Source organism: Apteryx rowi, unplaced genomic scaffold, assembly GCF_003343035.1.
Source record: "Apteryx rowi isolate R43461 unplaced genomic scaffold, aptRow1 scaffold_135, whole genome shotgun sequence".
NCBI lineage: Eukaryota > Metazoa > Chordata > Aves > Apterygiformes > Apterygidae > Apteryx > Apteryx rowi.
The window spans coordinates 1,796,821-1,818,355 of record NW_020447586.1 but is presented as its reverse complement, the minus strand read 5'-3'; the positions used below and the strand labels follow the sequence as shown (position 1 = coordinate 1,818,355).

The following is a 21,535-nucleotide window of genomic DNA, read 5'->3' as shown; positions in this document are numbered from 1 at the left end:
AGAAGGATGTCTCTACTACTCCTTATGGGGCGAACAGGAATCCCTTATTCATACAAACAAGCAGTTTCACAAATCCATAATCATGAAGTGGTACAATCATAAGCAAATACATATGCATATGAGCTAGAAAGAGGTTTATACTCTGGGGGCTATATGAGTATCCTGCACACTTATGGTGCTAAACAAATGTGTTAAATTATAAAAATACCAGCAATTGCAGTAAAAATTGTAGTATTTCATCAGAGGTTCATGAAAACTGAAGTGTCGCATTGGTAATTAGGCTTCCTGAACTAGGTTAGAAGAAATATAACTCAAAGAAAAAGCACATGCTGCACATCCTAAGGTACTTCTCAACTGCAGCAGCCACACTGGACTGAGTGGTTTATGTCATTATCACCCAGTCTAAATCATGGACCAACGAGTAGTCTCTTCAAATCCACAAAAGGCGAGAGACCATAAAAGCTCAATAATAGTTTGGGGATTAAACAAAAGCCTTAGAAGTACGAAGCTGGAATTCACTCCCTGTTCTTCTCTTGCCTCTAATTTTTAACCTTGCTGTCATTTCATTACATAAACTATGAGCTAGCAACACTTGCCCAAATAAGTGAACCAGCAGTGCTAACTTCATTACTGTTATTAAGAAGGCTTGAGACACCTGTAGGGATAGTGGTAGGGAAGTAAACCACAATTACCACCAACTTCCAGCTTTCCAGGCTTTAATACTGTGGAAGAATGTGCCTTCCTCTAAGATACAGAAAAGTAACTTGTACTGCTTGTTCCCTTCAGCCCAACTTAGAAATTGGACTGCAGGAAAACAGAGCCAAAAGGCCAGAGAACAGTAAGGTACTAGGTGAAGTGTGTATTAAATAATTTGTTTGCTCTTCCCTGGAGATGAGTACTGAACTGAAATACTATTATTTTTATCTTTTTGGCTTTTGGAGTTAATGTTTTATATAAGAACTGCATTAATCAACTGAGGCTTAAGCAGAGTGAAGTAGATTTAATTATGAGCTAAGAAGCAACGTTCCCAGCTGTGCTGGAATATAAAAGACATTCAGAAGAAGAGGCTTGTGTTTTACACATCTGCCTAATGAATGCTAAAGCTGTTCTGCGGTGACCTCATGTGCAAGAGAGAATTGGAGAACAAATGCACTCTGCCTCTCTTCAGTAAGCTTTACTCTGACCAACAGTGACACCGAGAGGAACACAATGCAAATAGGCTCTGCAACACCTTACTGTGTAAGTCTCTGTTCCAAAATACAGAAGCGTTTCCCTGTTACCTGCAGGAAAGCAGGAAGTTGTATGCAAAAAAAAGACAACTGCTTTATCAACACCAGCACCTCAGCTCATCTATCTTGGGTTTCCCTTCAGTTCACCATGACTTCTAGGAAGTCAGCTGTCACAAAAGTCATTCTGAAATTGGTCTTTAAAAAAAGGAAGAAAAAAAGGAAGAAAAAAAAAGCCAGTATCAACAACAACAAAACAATTGATAAATTTAGCATGAACAAGTATGTATATTCATACCTGGTACCTGCAAACAACCACATTCAAAATACAGGGTTAGACACCTAGCACTGCAAAAAGCAGTGTAGTGGCAACCGAGATTTGCAAACAAATGAATTAAATCAATCCATTAGTTTTCAAACATTAGGCGTGTTGCAAAGGACAGCATGTTTTGCACATCAAAAACCACACATTTCAGAATACTGAGCAGAAGACATTGCAAAAGTCCTTGCCAATGCATCATTTTTACTCAGGAATTTAATGTTCTGTGATTACGTCATTTGCCCATGTACACGTTTTAACAATTTGTGTCCCCTTCCACACGGATTTTTCACTACTCATTATAGAAGCAATTGCTGTATTTGTTTATAAACTCAAAATGACAATTGTAAAATTTGTATTTTTCTTTGGCTAAAAGGAGTACAGCAAAAAGCAAGTTACTTGCAAGACTGTTCCCATCAAGGTCATTCACAGTAAGCGATACTGTACTAACAAATGAATTATTGATCACGTGTCATTTACCACTTGTTATTCACTGGTGTTACACATTCAGTGGTAATTAAGTTTATGCAACAGTGGAAGTTGCCAACAGCATTTGTATTAAAACTGCAAGTTCCATTTTGTTGCACACACCAGTAGCTCCAAGACATATTTTATGAATACTCAAACTGCCTTTCTCTGGGTGAGATAACCCAATGACAGCTAATGCAGTTTACAGTCTGCTGAATGGACTTTCCTAATTAAAATAGAAACTGATAAACAGTGTGTTTACGGTATCTTTAAGTCTATTTTAGTTTTATTACTTCATCATAAACATGACTGTTTATAGTTGTCTAAATCCCTGCCAAAAACTATCACAATCCACAATGGGAGCCAGTCTTTAAATGGTGCTCTCCCCCGACCTGCTTCACTGAAAGCCATTCAGCTAGTCAATTCAGAAAAGCTGCTTTAACAATAGGTAACTAAATAAATAAAAGGGAGGGAGGGGGTAGCAAGACTGCAAAAATCGTCTAAGGAATTCAGAGGCAGATAAAGTGTTACAAGAATCAGTTGTATGCTACAGGTTTGGACTGTAATACCATAGCAAAAGTCTATGACTATGCAGGTAACATGATCTTTGCAACAGTGTTTTACACACTCGGCAAAAGTCAAAATGAAATTGTAATCTACTAATGGAGACATGTATTTGCCTACATAAAGTGGATATAATAAAAATTATTCATCATAAACAGAGATAGTTACACAGGTGCTTGAAGATGAAAGTTCTCTGCAAGACTGCTGAAAAGTCTGTGTTGAAGAAGGGATCGTTACATACCAAAATTCCAAGTTAACCTTCAAAAAACCCAGAAGTTTAGCATGTTGCTATATAGCACAGTCACCCTCCTAATTGCACTCTTACATTTTTCCTATTCATTCTCATTTTCAGGTAATGATTTGAAGATTGGTGAAACATTGGACAACATATCTAAGGACAGATGGCAGAGCCAACTTTATTCCTGTGCATAGAAACTCCATTGTAAGTTAAACCAAAGGACTTGTGAAATTATTTTACCCAAAAGAGAAAAGAGGCCTTTACTTTACAGAAAAATGGATGTGGCATGAACAGAGAAGGGCTATTTATTTTGAACTTGTTTACCTGCTTGGAATGAGGCTATCCAAAAACTATTAATAAGTGGCAAGAAGGGGAAAGAGAAGCTCTTGAACTTATTTTTCATTAAGACAGTGCCATAGTGGTTTTCAGTGCCAGAGAACAATGTAAATGAATACAACCTCTATAATTTGTGCTATGTTCAGGATAATTAAATTTGGAAATTAGACATCTTGCCCTCTATCTATGCCTGTCCGGCACAGAGTCTAGTTGGAGGCCTGTAGCTAGTGGTGTCCCCCAGGGGTCAGTCCTGGGTCCAGTCTTGTTCAACTTCTTCATCAATGACCTGGATGAAGGGACAGAGTGCACCCTCAGCAAGTTTGCTGACGATACAAAACTGGGAGGAGTGGCYGATACACCAGAGGGCTGTGCTGCCATTCAGAGGGACCTGGCCAGGCTGGAGAGGTGGGTGGAGAGGAACCTCATGAAGTTCAACAAAGGCAAGTGCAGGGTCCTGCACCTGGGGAGGAATAACCCCAGTCACCAGTACAGGCTGGGGGTTGACCTGCTGGAAAACGGCTCTGCCGAGAAGGACCTGGGAGTGCTGGTGGACACCAAGTTAAGCATGAGGCAGCAATGTGCCCTTGTGGCCAAGAAGGCCAATGGTATCCTGGGGTGCATCAGGAAGAGTGTTGCCAGAAGGTTGAGGGAGGTGATCCTGCCCCTCTACTCAGCCCTGGTGAGGCCACATCTGGAGTACTGCGTCCAGTTCTGGGCTCCGCAGTACAAGAGGGATGTGGCACTACTGGAGCAAGTCCAGCAAAGGGCCACAAAGATGATTAGGGGACTGGAGCAYCTCTCHTATGAGGAAAGGCTGAGAGAGCTGGGCCTGTTTAGCCTGGAGAAGAGAAGGCTGAGAGGAGATCTTATCAATGTATACAAGTATCTTAAGGGAGGGTGTCGAGAGGATGGGACCAGACTCTTTTCAGTGGTGCCGAGCGACAGGACGCGAGGCAATGGGCACAAACTGAAACACAGACAGTTCCATCTGAACATGAGGAAATACTTTTTCACTGTGAGGGTGACAGAGCACTGGAACAGGTTGTGGAGTCTCCTTCTCTGGAGATAATCAAAACACACCTGGACACAATCCTGTGCAATGTGCTCTAGGTGACCCTACTTGAGCAGGGGGGTTGGACTAGATGATCTCCAGAGGTCCCTTCCAACCTCAGTGATTCTGTGATCTGCTAATGATTTATCTGTTACTCAGGTGACTTCACTTCTGTGTTTGTGTGAAAATGCACAACATCCCTTCAAGAAAATTATTTCCTAGTAAAATGACAAAGTACAAAGAATTACTGCAGAGAGCTGACCTGACTGTAAGAGTCCCATAAACTTCAGTAGGGAAAAGCTTAGACTACCTGTTCTTTAGAAAGTGCCACCCAAAATACTTTTTACAACACAGATGTGCAATTTCAAATACATAGCCTATTTTAAAGCCAGATATTATGAAGAAAGAAGGTCACATAGTGTTGCAGTATTTTGGACCTTTAACACACTGTTCATTTTCCCTACATTGTTATTACAAGATCTTAGCATCAAGATCAATCAAAAGCCAAATGAGAGTTCTAGAACTTGAGCCCAAACTGAATGGCCTGGCCAGGTTCAGCAACTGTGGAAATTTGGTACGTAAGACTGAGATGAAAAGAAACTCTTCTCCAACAACAGTGCATTAAAAAAAACTTTGAAGTCACTTATCAGAAAGCTCCACTCAGCCTAGAGCATCACGCCTTTTCTCTTTTTAGATTCTGAGCAAAGCTCTAAAATGAGCTCCTGATGATTGTAGTCTTCAGTAGCCAACAGAAAAGCCCATTGAAGGTGAAACAGCGCATAAACAACTTGCCTTTCCCCAGCAAATTTCCTTCAGAATATCCCCTCCTGGCTACATCTCTGGTTCTTCAGCTGGTCTGGTGGTAGGGTGTCACAAGGACCACGACAACCTGAATCAACTGTGAATCCTTCTGGCCTAAAAGGAAGTTCCAAGAGACTGCAGTAGCCTGTTATGTTGTCCCTTATGTCCCAACGCAAGGGGTGAAAGTCTCCTTTCTGAAGGAGAGGCAGGAAAACTAAAGCAGTCAGTTTAGCCATTGACATTTCTTCCAGCTAGCAGCTCTATATGAGAAAACAGCTGAACATATCTGCTCCAAAATACTGTACAAAAAACTTAGAAGCCCGAAGAATCTCACAAAACACAGCTTTATTTATGCATTGAAAAACAGTCCTGTACTGGACCCCCCTGTAGCACCAAGTATCTGCAGGACACTCAGTAATGTAGTCTGAAGCATGGACCTACTAGCTGTATATATCAGCAGATGGTGCAGGATACAGACAGTATTGATACTGAAGCACAAAGATAAGGCAAGAGAAGATTATTCAGGCCACCCGAATCCAAGTTTGTTTAGTTTCAGTCACCATCCCTTCTTCCCAAAGACTAAATAATCTAAATTTGAAGACTAAAGTAGTAATTTGATACACTGAAAGTGAAACAATTTTAGAGTAGTTGATTTCCTGACAGAATTATCATCATTGCTGCAGTTGAGCTTCAAATAATTTTCTTCACCATGAGGCTTAGAAGGAACATCATTCTGAAATGTTAGGAGAGTTCACGGCAAGGCCATATGTACGGCTGTTATTGAAATTTGATTCCTTGAGCCAAAGGTAAGTCCTTGCTGTAGTTGATTGTACTGGAAGAGAAACAAGTATTTAGAGAGCAGGCAAGATCATCAAGATTATGTGGTCCATTTCCTACATACAAGGCTTTGGATTGCTGTCACATGTATACAAAAGACTTCTATAATGTATTTGCCTGTTCAAAGTTATGAACTGACTTTACTCCAGTTTTCAATATAGTAACTATATACAGAAAGACCACATTGCCCCTTCCCCATTATCTCTTCTTTGATGGAAGAAAGAGAACATATAATCCTCTGTGTTATTTCTTACTAACAGAATGTCCATCTAGGAAAATAAAGGTGGGATTTCTCACATTTGTAGGCCTTTGCATGCTAACCAAGTTAGTGCAGGTAAAGGCTGGGGATGGCAGGAGGGAATGGGAAAGATGGACCAGTAAAGAGTAGTTGTCAGCAGATTTATGGAGAGATATCCAGCAGTTAACTAACCTACTCACCACTGGCAATAGTGGTCCGCTCTTGGCGGTTCCCACTTCACCTACTTCCTGACAAGTTTCACTAACTGAATTTTTTAGGTGAGTTTACATCAGGCAAGATGAGAGAAAACAAAAATCAAAATAAAACAAACCAACTATGTTTAAAAAAGAATTTCTTTCTCCAGCTCTTAGGATTCACCCTGCACTGGAAAAGGATTTTTTCCTTTCAAAGGACAGTGAGTAAAGGACTTTAACTAGATCCTTCAGACATTTTTCCATCAGGAACACAAATGCAAATTCTTCCAAAAGAAAAGGCAATTACTCCGTTACATGCTTATCTCACATTTAGTGAAGATAACCTCCAGTAATCAAGGATTTATATATTTTGGACTTTGCAAGTTTACCTGTAATTTGCATTTATTTGGAATTAAAAGTTTGTCTCTTACCAAGTTGACCGTCTCATATAAAGTTTCCACGAATCACTTCCAGATTCTCTTCCCCCACCAGTGTGCTTTTCACCACCTGTAGAAAAAAACAAAAAGGTTAAGTGAAAACTGGAAACTCTTTTGGCACAGAAATCTGAACTAATTCCAGGAGGTGAGACAATTATTAAAAAAAAACCCAAAACACCACCACACACACCCTGGAAACCTGTTACATTTCCCTTGCACTAAATGTAGAATAAATTACAAGAATACCACCATATACCACTCATGCAGCCAACTCTCTCCCCATTTGTAATCCAAAAAACATCTGCCTAAAGCTGAAGGCCTCATCACATTGGCATTAGAGACTGCTGATTTCATCAGATTTAGTCATTTACATGAACAGCCTTAAAAACTAACACAAAGAGATCTAAGAGCTATACTAGCTTTACATTGGTAATGCTTTATTGTCATCTGCACCAGAAGCTCTTCTTTGCATGAGAAGCTAATACAGTCATTAAAAAAAAAAAAAAAAAGTCAAAAGTCAAAAAAAGAAACCTGAGGAATAGTACCAAGTCTCTAGACCTGATACTAGAGGATTTGATCATTTAAAGAAAAAAAAAAGCAGACTGTTCAAATAACATACCAAAAGCACCTCCAATCTCAGCCCCACTGGTTGGGATGTTGACATTCACAATGCCACAGTCGGATCCCTTTGGCCTACAAATGAAGATAACACTCATTCATCACTCAGGATCAAGAGATGCTCCTTCCCCAAAACGAATGCTATAAAATGTTCAGCTAGCAGTGTGCATAGGTTTACAAGAGACATGAAAGACAGTGATCCTATGCTTTAGGAAGATAGAAAAATAATCTGAGCTATACCCAAGCCAGCGGAAAATCCTGCCCAAATCCTTGGTGAAGATGCTACTGGAGAGACCTTGCTTTACTTCATTATTCCAGGTAAAAACCTCTTCTTCTACCTAGGGAGAAACATGTCAGTGGTTAAACTATGCCTATTCAAAGCAAGCAGCTGGAAAGAAGCACTGTGGGAAACCCCTCAATATGCTGCAGCCATAATGCAATATATTGAATGCCACTTGGCAAATATATATGCACCAATTCAGGGATAGGATACCTCTGCCATTGCACAGAAAGACACAACCCACTCTCTGACATGAGCAACAAAAATCTATTCATGTACAGACTTCCATTTTAACTCCAGTGCTCTTCAGTGAGGATTTGTATAGTAGCAACGCACCAATTTAAGCTATTACAGTGGATATCTCACAGTGCAGAACAACAGTTACTGCTTCTTGGAACAGTCAGGACAATTGCATGAACATGACAAACCTAAAATCTCTCTTGACTCTTGTGTCACAATCCCTGACACCAGACTAATTTCCCCTTGCTATTTTACCTTAAATTTCAGTACATAAAGTATGGGGGCAAATGTCTCTGTGTGCACAATGGGTGCATTATGAGGGAGGCCAGTCACAATGGTCGGTTCAACGTAGTTTCCAGGACGATTTATAACCTTCAAAACACATAAAAGAAGAAACAGACAAGTAAGTTCAGCCAAACCAGCATTCTGCTTAGCTATCAGTGTAGGAAGGGAATCCTTCACGGTCTGATTACTATAATTGTACCTAGCAATCAGAAACAGAAGGTCAGGCCATCTGAGTAGACAGATATCTTAAATTTTACTCTTGTTGAAATATTTAAAATACAAAAGCATAACTTAGTCTGCTAGGCAGACAATCAAATTTCAAACTCCACCTGCTGACAAAAATACATTTCCCTTCCCCTATCTGCAAGCTGACTAGTAAGACAGGAAGAGAAATTTAAAGGCATTAGGAGTAAAGCAGGTGCCAGTGAAAGATAAGAGTTCCCACAATGTAAGTCCACAAGAATTAAACATCCCACATGACGAAGATGTGCAAGTGACTCTTTTGAATCTCCAGGATTTCTTCAAGTTTGATATTGTGAACCCAAGGCCTGGGGATAGAACAGCCATTTTTCGTTACATGCATGATATTCACCATTTACATTACTGTTTTTATTTTCACCATCCTGTGTGACTAGGGGATAGTTCAAGAAATGGAGGAAAGTTGATAACCATTTCTTGAAGGAGAAGGTGTCTTCGATGTAGAGAGCCACCCTTACCTTTAACAAAGGACCTCAATTCTGACATTCTCAGATTGACTAACTTACCATCTTATAATGGCTGACATGACAAACTGCAGTACGATCTTGGCCTAAACCACCATGTTACAGCATTTTTTTCCTAGAAGGCTAATTGTAGCAGGGAGAATAAAAATAAGTCACCTTCCCACCGCAGACCACAGAGCCACCTTGTTGTTTCGCTTGTTCTACTGCATCAAGGTACATCTTCACTGCTTCTTTGGTATGAAGAGGCCCATAGAGAGTGTCAGCTAAAAAGCAAGGATCCAAAGACATTCTTTCAGGAAAACTGTATTTCCATAAATATTCTTATCATGACATTTGGGGAGCCATTATTTAATCTGTCCAGGATGAACAGTATTAGCTGGATTCTTCATCTCCCTTTCACATTTTGTATTCTAAATGAAACTAGCTACCCTCATGCCCTGGTAAATTGCTTCAACCAGTAAAATCAGATAGCTTTTATCTATAATCACTTTGGAATTTCAACCAGAAAAGTACAACAGAAACACCTCTCCTAAAGCTATGAGTTGAAAACAGCTACTTACAATCCCATGGATCACCGATGCGGACCTGGGCATAGGCCTTTGCAAGCTTTGCCACCACCTCATCATGTATGTTTTCATGCAGGAACTAAATAAAATTGGATAAGAGTGTTGTAAGACAGCTAAGCCTATATCACTACTCCTGAAGTACTACTGCATTTTGGAGAGGGCAGAAGGGAGCATGGAGGTAGTGTTGCTGACGTTCAGCAAATAACAGTTAGAAATAAACACATAAGCAAGTCCTCAAAAGAGCAGCAACACCATGAAATCAAATCATGAACACGTTAAGAGAGGCAAACAAATAAAACCCCTGTTTTAATTTAACCCTATCTCAGATCAATGATATTAAGACGTTTTGTAAACTGTCAAGTTCAGTGCTTCAGCACTCATGTGATTCTTATTTCTGAAATTTGAGGAATCACCACCTTTCCTATCTGCCCAAATTTAATCAAATCTTTTTTTGATGAATATTTACCCAGTCAAGCCAATATTGAAAAGACTACACAGCCATATGATGACATTATAACACACCTGAATTTGTTGAAAATGATTGGTTTAAAAAAAAAGGGGGGGGGGAGCAACACAAGCAACACACACCCTTGCTTTGCTGAAATCTAAACCCTGCACCAAAATTTGTAGAAGAAACAGGCAAATAAGCTCTGGCAATGAAAACAGAGAGAACAAGAAGTACAATGAGTTTTATTTTTGTGACTTTAGCACCAGATGCATTTAGAAACATATGCATGGAAACTGTTTAGAATTAGAATTACAGTGGCATGACAAATTACCATCTTACTTTCCTATTAGATTGTTTTCAGGCAAAGTAGAAATGTGTTTCAAAGACTATTGGTTGTTCTCCATAATAGTAAGTATTTAAATTTATATATATATATATATTTATTTATTTATATATATTAAAATTATGTGGTTTTGTATATTAGAAATTAGGTAAATTTACCTAATAACTATTAGGCATTTCCTGAGCTTAAAATTTAGAATTAAGTTCAAAGTCAGAGCTACCCAAACCAGTCAATACATATTTACTCACCAGTCTTCTTGCTGTTGTGCACCTCTGACCCGCTGTTCCCACAGCGGCAAATAGAGCAGACGGGATGACTAGGTTCAGATCTGCATCTTCAAACACTTAAGGAAAGTTAAACATCAGTATGTCACTAAATTAAGCAGATAACATGCAAATTGGTGTCTATGTGTTGAAGGTCCACTAAGTTCGCCAGACATTAAACAGAGCATAATAAACTCTGATAGGCTGGTCAAGAAGCATTAGGAATAGTGGCACTAGCATATTAAACTAAGATACACAAAAATACCTCAAAATTCTTATTACTTCTATACTCGGAATTAAAACTAAATGCAGCCGGACTGTCTGACCTGCTGGAAAGGACCTTTTTCAACAAAGCTTGTAAAGAATCTCAGTTTCATTTTAATTCAAGATCCTACAAGCAATTTCTTGCTGTTTCTTCACCTTGTCCTCCTGTCACTGGTAAGAATTCTAGTAGCATAAAGAATCAAGGGTAAAGTGTACCCAGATAGTATCTTAAAAAAAAAAAAAAAAAAAAAGCTAAAATGCACAGGTACACAATACTGTGAAATACAAATGAAAACGGCTAAACAAATTCACATGGCCAGAAAACAGCAGGATGGTTAAAGTGAAGCTGTATGTATAAACCTCAAAGAATCCCAAAGACATCATTCAGCTTAATCAGTCCCACAGAAATTCTGTAAGTATCCACAAATACTATTAAATTTGGGAAGTCCAAGCAAGCAATGTTTATGCCACCATTCAAAGCCAATTTCATGAAAAGCAAGACTTTCAAATGAAAAGGGAAACAATTTCTGAAGTATCAGAAAGATGAAATGGAAAACTGTAACACAGCAGAACAGCAATTTAGGTATTTAGTGTGTGTGTGGGGGGGGGGGTTCTGCCATATTGTCCAGTTTTACCGTATTTGTGTTATCTGGGAACTAGATGACTCCCTAAGTTACTTAAATCTATAAAATATGCTACTAGAATAACTACCTGCATGGTCTGCTTTCAAGACAGTATTTTATCACTCATGGTACTTCGATGTCTATTTACTGTCAACATATAAATATATTCTAAAAGCTAAAAATGTAGTAATCGAGAGATTAGACCTATTCTGAAGTCAAAATTTATTAGCAGCATTGTCCACATCCCATTACTAAAGTCAACTGCCTCTCCCATTTCCTTCTTTCCAACAGTGAATACCTGTAAGAATTCAAATTGTCATTTTTGTCTTAAAACACTACTCCTCCTCAATATTGAAGACAGACAAAAAGATACATCCTACTAGGTACTTTTTAAATCCACAGTGTAAAAAAGGACAGTACTAACTTTCAAATAATACCTATGGGACTAAATTGTTGCAGTGCATATTACCGATAATGGCATTGTTTCCTCCCAGTTCCAGCAGACTTCGACCTGATAAAACACACAAAACACCAGTTATATCAGTCACACATATATCCACTGCACCTCATTCAGTGAGGTCATCTCTGACTAGAGCTAGATTTCATTAAACCTCTTTTTCTGAATATACAAAAGTTTTGCAATCTGTTCTGAATTTTCAGCATCACTCTTCTGAATTGCAAATGTATATAATGCAAAAAATCTGTTCAGAAAGTTTTCTGTTTAAAACTAGCACAAGTTAGAATCCAGCAGCACGGACTCAGGCCTACACATTCCAAATATTTGCAACAAGAACATCATCTCAAAGATGATAGCTTTTCTCCTGTATTCATGAGTAAAAGGGGGGACAGGGAGGGATGACATTTTTCCACAGAAAGATTCCCAGAAGACCACAGACCCTGACTGTCCATCTTGACAATCTCCATACAATTACATTCATGGAAAACCCCACAAAATTACCTGTTGGCCCATGAATTTCTGGATATCTTAGGAAAAATCCTCAACTGTGATAGAATTAACTACAAAATGCATTATCTACCTCTGAGCACTTTCATCATCACACTTCCACTGAGTTAAAAGAAATAATGCAAGACAAATTAAACAAGCTGTACTTTTAAAGTCCCCTGGGGATCCCCTACCTTTCCCAACCATGGAAACAAATGAAGAGGAAGGGACCCCCTCCACTCACCAAATCTCTCCTGAACCATAAGCGCTACCTGCTTGCCCACCTTCGTGCTGCCAGTGAAGGAGAGCAAGTCCATTCGCTCGTCTCTCGCCATTGCTGTCCTGCACAACGAGACATACCACCATGTTTAAGAAGAGCGAAAAGCTGGTCACTCCTTACAAATAAACCACATGCAATCAGTGAGATCTTTTAAAGCCACAGGTACATTTTTGAAAGCAATAGGTCAATGACTGAACAGAAGTCAGTAAAGCTTCCTCTTAAGTCAGAAAAGCAGAGGAACAAGACTGTTTTCCTTTCCTGCTTCATGCCAGATCATCACCAGAGCATCACCTGTACCGATTTTGAAATCTAATCCAAAGTAAGTAGTAAGACCAGTCCTGATTGTTATCTTCCTTAAGAAAATAAGCATACCTATGACTTTTTGCAATGGTTACCATCTATTTTGTTTTGTCTTCTGTTGAATACTCAAAAGATATATCTGAACACACACTTGCACAAGGAATTACCACACTGCAATAATCAAACAGATCAATTCGATTCGTACAGCTTCCAAGCACAGGTGTGCATCTATGCACGAGTGCGCATCTATGCACGAGTGCATTGCCTTACATGAGCATGGAAAATGGGGATGTAATCTCCTATGTAGGAGTGGTTCAGAAAGGCTACTGGGCTAGAAAGTGAAAACTCTTAAGAGTACACGAGTGGAATTTAGTATTAGCTATATTCCTTGGTTTTGAGCATATGTGCTGCATGGTTGCAAAAAGAATGGGACAGATGTAGAATGTAAACTTAGTCATAGCTCTTCACCAAACTGGAATTTCTGTTAAGTTGTTAGCAGCTGATCTCACAACAGCACATAGAGATATGTGTTATATGTTTGCAGCGGAGCTGGCATTTCAGAGTAGCTGATAAAAAAAAATGACAGCAACAGGTACTTGCATGTACTGGGAGCTCCTGGAAATTAGAATAATTTTACAGCCAGAAGATCCTCAAAGAATATTCTTTCTCCTCTGTCCTTCTTTACAAAAAAGAAGGAATGTTACCTACCCAATTTCTGCTCCACCACAAGCCAGAGAACAGATTGCTCCAGGCACTTTGTTATCCTCTAAGACTTTGGCAATTATCCTAGAATCAAAGATGTAAACATTTCTGAGATTTCTTTCAGAAGCATATATGAGGGAGTAAGCCCTTAAAGTCTGTGTTAGCATGCACATGAACAAGTTGCAGATATTAAATAAGCAACAGTCTTGCAGTTCATTTTAATTCGCATGCACTTTGTACAATACAAACACACACTCCTCTCAAGGATCTTGGTGTTACAGCTACTACTCACACAAAAATAAGACTCAGAAATATATTCATATGCATCCACACAATTGTCACAGAGAAGCATTAGATCAATGTATAAAAACCTGGGCCATACTGTCTTTTACAAGCTTCCATTAAAAAGAGACATTCATATAACTTCATGGAGTTATATAAAATACTCAGGAATGGTCTGGGCCATGTTCTCAGTAAATAATATTAAAGCTACAATACTTACTAATTAGTTATTTGAAATGGGCCTATTTATATTTAGCATTTAAATATGAATGTTTATTATAATAATCACATGCTACAGATCACAAAGTGGTAATAAACCTACAGTACATATCACTATGACATTTATTCTTTAGAGCTCTTCTCCTTCGCATTGGAAACGAGTTTTGAACCCTGGGAAAACATGCTGTGGTGTTACCATTTTTGGATAATAAAGATTGTGTGGCGTCATCCTCAGGAGATAGATCTACACAACCAACCAGGAAAATTTGTCTTAAAAATAGGTACTGATGTTGAGCTGAGACTCCCAAATAAAGGGATGATTCTGAAACACAAGTGTGCCATTGGGAGAAGCTGAATTTCACGAGCAATTCATCTTCTACACGGAGACAAACCACACAGCGAGCCCTGCTTCAACAGAGGCATAGCACTCGTCCCAAGAAGAACCATTATATATACTGCTCCTGTTTACATAACAAGGGGAAAGGTTTCCCTCACCACCAAACACTATCTCGAACAGAAAGCCTGGAAGATAACTTGTTTAAAAGCAAAACAGAATAAAATGAAAACAAAACTCACTTTGTAACAGCTACACTAATGAGAGAAGTTGTAGGAGCGCCTTTCCTAAAAAGAAAAAAATATACATATGTATATTGATATGAACGAAATGATGTTCCTTTTAATTTTCCAAGAATGGAAAATATTCTCCAAGAATGGAAAATATTTCAAATATGCATTTTTTTTTCCACAGTGAAGCAGGAAGATGAAACAGAAAAGAAGGAGAAAGTAAAACTAATTATTTAGATTCTTAATTTTATTTGTACCAATTCTTAAAATATTAACTTTGTTTACTAACAGTGCTCCAAGGCCCCAACCTGGGTTCTTTACTAACAGGCCATGTAGCTAAGTCCTGGACAGGTCTGAACCTCAACACCTCATAAAAGGGGTTAACACAAAATAAAATGAGGCTTTTTGATTACAAGTGAACCTAAAAATAAATAGATAGAAAAGAAGCCTGTATGAGATGGAATCATATATACAGAAACACCAGACATTTGACAATAATTACATGCCTGAGATAACAGCTCTGTAATTTCAAAATACTTTTAGCATGTTGGAGAGCAGTATCTTACCAGAGGCAAGCATTTCCACAGATCATTGCAATTGCGCTGTTCCACCCATAAACAGCTACAGGGAAATTAAAGGCCGTGATGATTCCTACTAACCCTACAGGGTTCCATTGTTCTATGAGGGCATGGCCAGGTCCTGAAGGCAAAGACACAACGTAATGCAATTTGCATTCACCTCATGCTTTTTTAAGAAAAGGAAATCGTAAGGCCTTACAAGCACAGCCAACTTTGTTGGCCTTCATCACTCATTCTTCACTCATTGTTGGCCTCCATTCATCAGAGCATTAGCTTGAGGAGGTGGTTTATTTAGGGTCTCTGCAGTGAGACAGACAGAACTCAACTTCTGTCCTTTTCACAGGCCATTGTAGACTTTTTTTTTTTATGGTCAGAACTTAACAACCCATTGGGAGTTCATAAATATGGAAACAATGCACATTTTTATGGACAAAACCAGACTGAGTTCTGCTGCATCCAGAATACATTTTTCTAGTAGTAGTTTTTATGAAAGTATTAGGAAAAAAAAAAAAGTAATGCAGACATCTACTACAGAAAACTAGAACCAGGAAGAAGAATGTCACAAGTAACACATTGTAACAGGAGGACATATGCCTGTTTTTGCTTCTAGCAAGACTGCATGCAAATCTATAGCCTCTCTTGACATATGCCACAGAACAGATACTTCATCAGGTGATACTACTGCCTACCAGCAAATCTATTCCTAGACAACATGCTTCCTACAGAACTCACAGTGCAGAGATTTTTCTGCAGTACATCACTATATATTTAACACACTTCATCTCCATCTCTTCATTAATGCAAAAAAATAGCATGCATACTTACTTTCTGAAGGCAAAATAGGTCCACCGATCATTCGGGACAAACCAACAGCATAGTCACAGACATCAACATACTCCTGCACTTCCCCAACACCCTCAACAAAAATCTTCCCCATTTCTAAAGAGACCTGAAAACATTAAGAGCAAGATGTAAGTATCCTTTTTCAAAATCCACATGCATTTCCAATATATTTTGTCTCCTACTAGTGTCAGGTATGTCTGTACACCAAGCAAGATTTAATACAATTTTGTTCGTTAGAAGAGATGCATCTCTTCCTGAGTTATTCAGCTTAAAGAAAGAAATATAATAACCACAACAATTAGATGAGAGTTGCATTCCCATAGATTAGGAGATACTCAACAGAGGAAATTAAAAATAAACTACTGAAACTACATCCACAAGTAATGAGGCTCACAGGCTCGGATCAAAGCAACGCTGCATTTCCTTCAGGACATTTTCATTTATTTTGGATCAAGCGTGGAATAAATTGAGGAAGAAAGATTAATCTGTTCCACCAAAACAAAATGCTCATTTAAATTTTTCATAAACAAACTACAGATTTTACAACATCTCAAAGTGAGTTTGAGAGATCGAATTTTCAGAGACTGCTGAAAATGACCAGTTATCCTTAGTATTTTAGTGACTCAGGTTGTTTAATACCATTTTTTGTTTGCTTTTAGTGGAAGTTAGTTCTAAAACTAAAGTCTTCTGCTAAAGTATACTAGATGTGCACAGCAGACACATTGATTAGCCATGGGAATAAGCTGGTACTTGAAGGTGATATCCCAAAAGTGAGAAAGGTTGAGGGCTGTACTTTGAAAAAGCTGTTAAGTGAGGAATCAGGCTCAAGGACTGCCACAAGAATTTATTCCCTATGCAAAGATTAGAATAAAGGTGACTAAATATATTTCTCGTTATTTGTATAATGCCTGCAGTCCCAAAGCTCTGCTAGGCTACATAGCTCACATAGAAAACTCTATGCCGGACCTCTGCTTCCTCCTCAAGAATGAGAAGCCATTTGAGAAGGGATCAGATAGAATACAAGATTTCCAATAAGAATTATTCTTTGGGAACAAGAAGATGAGAATCTGAGCACCAGACTCAGACTCCAGGACATCCGGCTATCTTAAGACAGAAGGAAGAGCCCCAATTTGTGACCAGCAATGGAAGGGCATTGGACATATTTACCAAGAAACAAATCACCAAATCTGTAAGACTGGTAGAAATGCACCTGGATAATTGACAAGGTCACTGTAAGGCTAAGATGGAAACTTCCAACTGCATATGAAAAGGTGAGTTGCCAGACCCTTCCCTTTTACATCAGGGGGATTTTCACATCCTACAGTCAGGAAAGACCATTACAATCACCTAGTCTGAAAACCTGAACACCTAGTACACAGAAGTTCAGCCCCTACCATGCAAGAGGCTCATTATCTGTTTGGGAAAACTATTAAGTGTGCTTCGGCAACATGCAATGCAGTTTGTCAGAAGAGCATACAGCAAACTTGTCTGTTCACACTCATCAGGGAATCTGAACAGTTTTCAAACACAAATGTACTTTTGCACTCTAAGTCCACCCCCAAAACTCTGCTAAGGATCCAATTTCAAGGGAAATATCAAAACAAAGTTTTGTAGCTTAACAATATGGGCTTGACTACCCAGGGAGTTATTCAAGAACAGCTGTTTCTGAATAGCAGCACATACAGACAAGCTCTGTTAAAGAAAAGCAGCAAGTTCTGCACTTGTCTCCTTTACGCCCCTAGCAACTAGCAAGTGTTTTAAAGGAACAGTACTTCAACCTTTATATCCTACACAGCTCTGCAAGAAGATCTCATTAAGACCATCACACCTTCTGAAGTCCTAGACCTCCACATCTAAGTTCTCAAAATCCTGCAGATCACCAGAAAGAGCTCAAGGTTAAAAGCTCTGTATTAGAGGAAGGGTTTTTTTAGGACATTTTTTGTATCAGACAGTGTCCTGTCCAACAGGGAAGTGAGAAAACAGCACGGCAACAGTTTTAACCATCTTCGTAGCCAGAGTACAGGCTCAGAATGAATCACTCTTTCTTATATTAAATATGAAATAACATTTTTAGTGTAGGATGACAAAGAGCAATCTTACATGTTGCTTTTTTTTATTAAAATTTCTTCAGGAAAGCTAACAGAACTAACAGGGCATTTGAATAATTATGAAGATTAGTATTGCAGAGTGCTACATTAAAACCAGAACAAAACAGTTTTGATATTTTTTCCAAAAGACAAGCTGCTTCTCAAAACAACTTACCAAACTTCCTAGAACTTTGATTTTTTGTCTCAGGGCATCACCAATCTGTCGCACTATTTCTCCACGTTTAGGTGCAGGAATCTAGGCAAAATAAAAGAAAACAGAAAAATCTATTTGAGATTGAACATCTGTGACTTCTGCTACATATATACCGCTAATTTTCTACACCTGCAGCGAGAGCTGCAGGGATTGCTGTGCTTTTTCCCCTATTTTCCCAAGACAGTTACTAACTCACTTTTATCATGTAAACTGCTTGGAGAAACACAGTTTCGTGCCCCGTCAAGACTGACAATGCTGCACACATTTATGCCTGGTCAAAACCTCACTTCCATTGAATACTACCAGAAACATTCAGATTACTAGTTCTGCTACTTCTGTTCAGCTACACTTCCCACAATGCCCAAAACAATCAATGGGGCCTCAAGAAACATAAGTCTTCCTTTTTTCCTTTTAAATCACACTTCCTGGTTTCTGATCTTCTGCAGCATTTTCAAACTGTTTTTCATTATCACAATAGCTGCAGACATTTTTTTAGCAGAGACTGAGAAACACAGCATTGTTTTTTTACCTCAAAGCCCCAGCCACCGAAAAATTAAACACACATACCAAATATCAATAGATTTTTTGATGAGATATCAGTATGTTAGATAACAATCAACAAATAGGATCAATAATAAGCCATGCACCTGCAATAGTTTTTACAGGATTAGAAACCAGTGATGAACAGGCAGCTGGAAAGAGAGAAGTGAGGAATATATAAACCATGCAAGCATATACAGAAAAAATCATTCAGATGAGCTCGTTAATAACAACATAATTCACAAATTAAAAGCAAACAGCTTTGAGACCAGGCTTTAAAGCATTAGATACTGATTCTTTTTATCTGTTAAAGTACTTTCATATTATTTCCAAACACATGAGCCTACATGCACTCACTAACGTTATATCCATATATTTTAACAAAAAGCATGTACTAACATATTCTGAGAGAGCTGAGGAAGCATTGGTGTTTGTCCTAAACTTTATTCTCTTCAGGCAAGAGAAAGTACTTTGCTGGGTAAATACAGAGTGCCCAATACCGTACAAAATTCAGGTTTTCAGCCTGTATTAAAGAGATGACAGGTATCTATAAAGACAAGCTTTGCATGGCCAGCAAAAGAATGGAAGCTGACTGGACAGAGCTTGCAGAGGAACACTTGTAAGTACAGCTTATCAAGTAAAAATGCTGCAAGAATATCATCACATGCCATTGTCTGATACAGCAAGGTAGCAATAAAGTTTTGCAATAACATAGCTGTTCTGTGAAGTATCAGGACTGAACTGGTGGACAAAAAGGGACACTCAAAACCAGCAGACTTCCTTCACCCCATGAGAAAGAGATTACCACCTGAAGTTAGATATTCAAGTATTCTGCAGTGTTCTACAGGAGGCAGCATGCTGCAACATGAAGTTAAACACACCCAGAGGGATAATTTGCTTGCCACAAGGTTTCTGAACTTCAGCGGACCTGTCAGCAATGGAATACAGGCACAGACCTAGGTAAATTTGCAAACAAACATCTTCCACAATTCAACGTCCTCATCTTTGTACCTTAATGGTAACGTGTGTGAGTTGTCTGGGTTTGTTTCTCGAGGTCCTCATTACAGATTTTTGCTTTAAGGTAATGTACAGAACACAAACACATGCCCCCCTAAAGGGGCAATTTAATGGCCTTCACCTGCCAGAGAGATTTTAGAAGATAAGTCAAGCCTGTTAACTTACATCAGCCCAGACTTTCCAAGCCTCTTTAGCTTTCTTGACTGTTTCTTCATAGTCCTCCAAACTAGCCTAAACAAATAAGCGTGTCAAAGAAAAAAGTGAAGGGGGGAAAAAAAACAAAACAGAAAAGGTACTGAGTTCAACTTAAGCATAAGATGTTCCAGTGGATAATACAGAATACCATTTTACGCTGTTATAGTTATACCCTCTCACAGTTTGATCCTAATCCAGTATGCTGATTTCTACTGTGCTAACAGAAGAGTTCCTTGAAGTAAGTTACTGTCAAAGAAAAAAGTCTAGGCAAGTATATCTGCTGCCTAAACAAAATTAAGCAGAAATCTTCCTTCAGACGACAAAGGCTGCTCCATAAAAAATAGTTATAATGGGGGCATTCATCATACTTGATATATCATATTTTAATCTCAGATACCACTACTATTAGAAACAGTAAAGTTTGTGAGGACCAGCAGCTTCACAGGACACTAAGGGCTAATGGAATCCTTATTTAGGAAAGGAGCAGGTTAATTATTCTTATATCAAAAACTTTCATAAATTTATCATGTGAATGTCACATTGCTCCTGCTCACACCTCTTCCTGTCCACATAGCTTCACTGAATAGCAGCAATTCTACAACTCCCTCAGGAAACAAGTGAAAATGGATAGTAGAGACCTCTCTTCCCAACACCTGTGAGACTATGGATAAAAAAAAGGTAACAGCCTGCTGCTTCTTTTCAGAGAAGTCAGAGACTCATTTCTAATATACGGACTGTCTTCTGGTTGATGGATCTACATTGTGATCCAACAGCTTCCAGATCCGTGGAGCCACCAACCTCAGGAGATTTGTGCTCTTCCAAACCTGGTCAAGAGAAGGACCAGCTACCAGAATAACCAAAACTTCTTCATTCTAGGCACTGGGGTTGGAGAACTCTCCCTTCTCACTGAGCTGTCAGGCTTTATTCTCCAAATCCCCATTTTTGAGACTTTCCTCTGGTGCTAGAGGCTTACCTGGCGGACTCTGGCTATGGGCTCATTGTTGGCAGGGCAGTACGTCGTCACCACCTGGAAGCAGACATGCAAGAACAGAGGCGCTGAGCATCAAGAATACATAGATAATGGGAAATGCTCAGGCATTAATGGAATAAAGAGGGCATAACTACTGGATATTATGCAAGAGAAGCCTTCATTTCTGTAACACAACTACATACAGCAGTCAGATGGCAAAAAAACACTTGAACCTGGAAAAAATACACCTTCAGAACAGTCTAACTTTAATGTTAGCTCATGGAGAATAAACTACTGCCGGCGAGGGGCCGCTGGGCGAGGAGGGCAGGCCTGGGCCTGGGGTCCGGCCGAGGCCCGGGGCCTCCCGCACGGCCCACCCACCCCTGCCGAGCGCCGCTGCCGCGCTGCCCCCGGCGCCGCGGGCCGCCACCCACCTCGCC

At 39.1% G+C, this 21,535-nt stretch overlaps 1 protein-coding gene across 1 annotated transcript in view; it reads right to left on the bottom strand.

The window, feature by feature from the left end:
• Nucleotides 1-5,328: 5,328 nt before the first annotated feature.
• ALDH7A1 (aldehyde dehydrogenase 7 family member A1) overlaps nucleotides 5,329-21,535 on the bottom strand; it is a 20,522-nt gene continuing 4,315 nt past the window's right edge. Inside the window, exons 2-18 of the mRNA XM_026056956.1 lie at nucleotides 21,099-21,152; nucleotides 20,096-20,161; nucleotides 18,335-18,415; nucleotides 16,055-16,178; nucleotides 15,218-15,350; nucleotides 14,664-14,708; nucleotides 13,593-13,670; nucleotides 12,549-12,646; nucleotides 11,831-11,872; nucleotides 10,460-10,554; nucleotides 9,415-9,499; nucleotides 9,011-9,117; nucleotides 8,103-8,219; nucleotides 7,568-7,665; nucleotides 7,329-7,402; nucleotides 6,704-6,779; nucleotides 5,329-5,835 (exon numbers count right to left, since the gene is read on the bottom strand). Coding sequence (XP_025912741.1) covers nucleotides 5,781-5,835; nucleotides 6,704-6,779; nucleotides 7,329-7,402; nucleotides 7,568-7,665; nucleotides 8,103-8,219; nucleotides 9,011-9,117; nucleotides 9,415-9,499; nucleotides 10,460-10,554; nucleotides 11,831-11,872; nucleotides 12,549-12,646; nucleotides 13,593-13,670; nucleotides 14,664-14,708; nucleotides 15,218-15,350; nucleotides 16,055-16,178; nucleotides 18,335-18,415; nucleotides 20,096-20,161; nucleotides 21,099-21,152 — 1,428 coding nt within the window. The 3' untranslated portion in view covers nucleotides 5,329-5,780. The remainder of the gene's footprint in view (nucleotides 5,836-6,703; nucleotides 6,780-7,328; nucleotides 7,403-7,567; nucleotides 7,666-8,102; nucleotides 8,220-9,010; nucleotides 9,118-9,414; nucleotides 9,500-10,459; nucleotides 10,555-11,830; nucleotides 11,873-12,548; nucleotides 12,647-13,592; nucleotides 13,671-14,663; nucleotides 14,709-15,217; nucleotides 15,351-16,054; nucleotides 16,179-18,334; nucleotides 18,416-20,095; nucleotides 20,162-21,098; nucleotides 21,153-21,535) is intronic.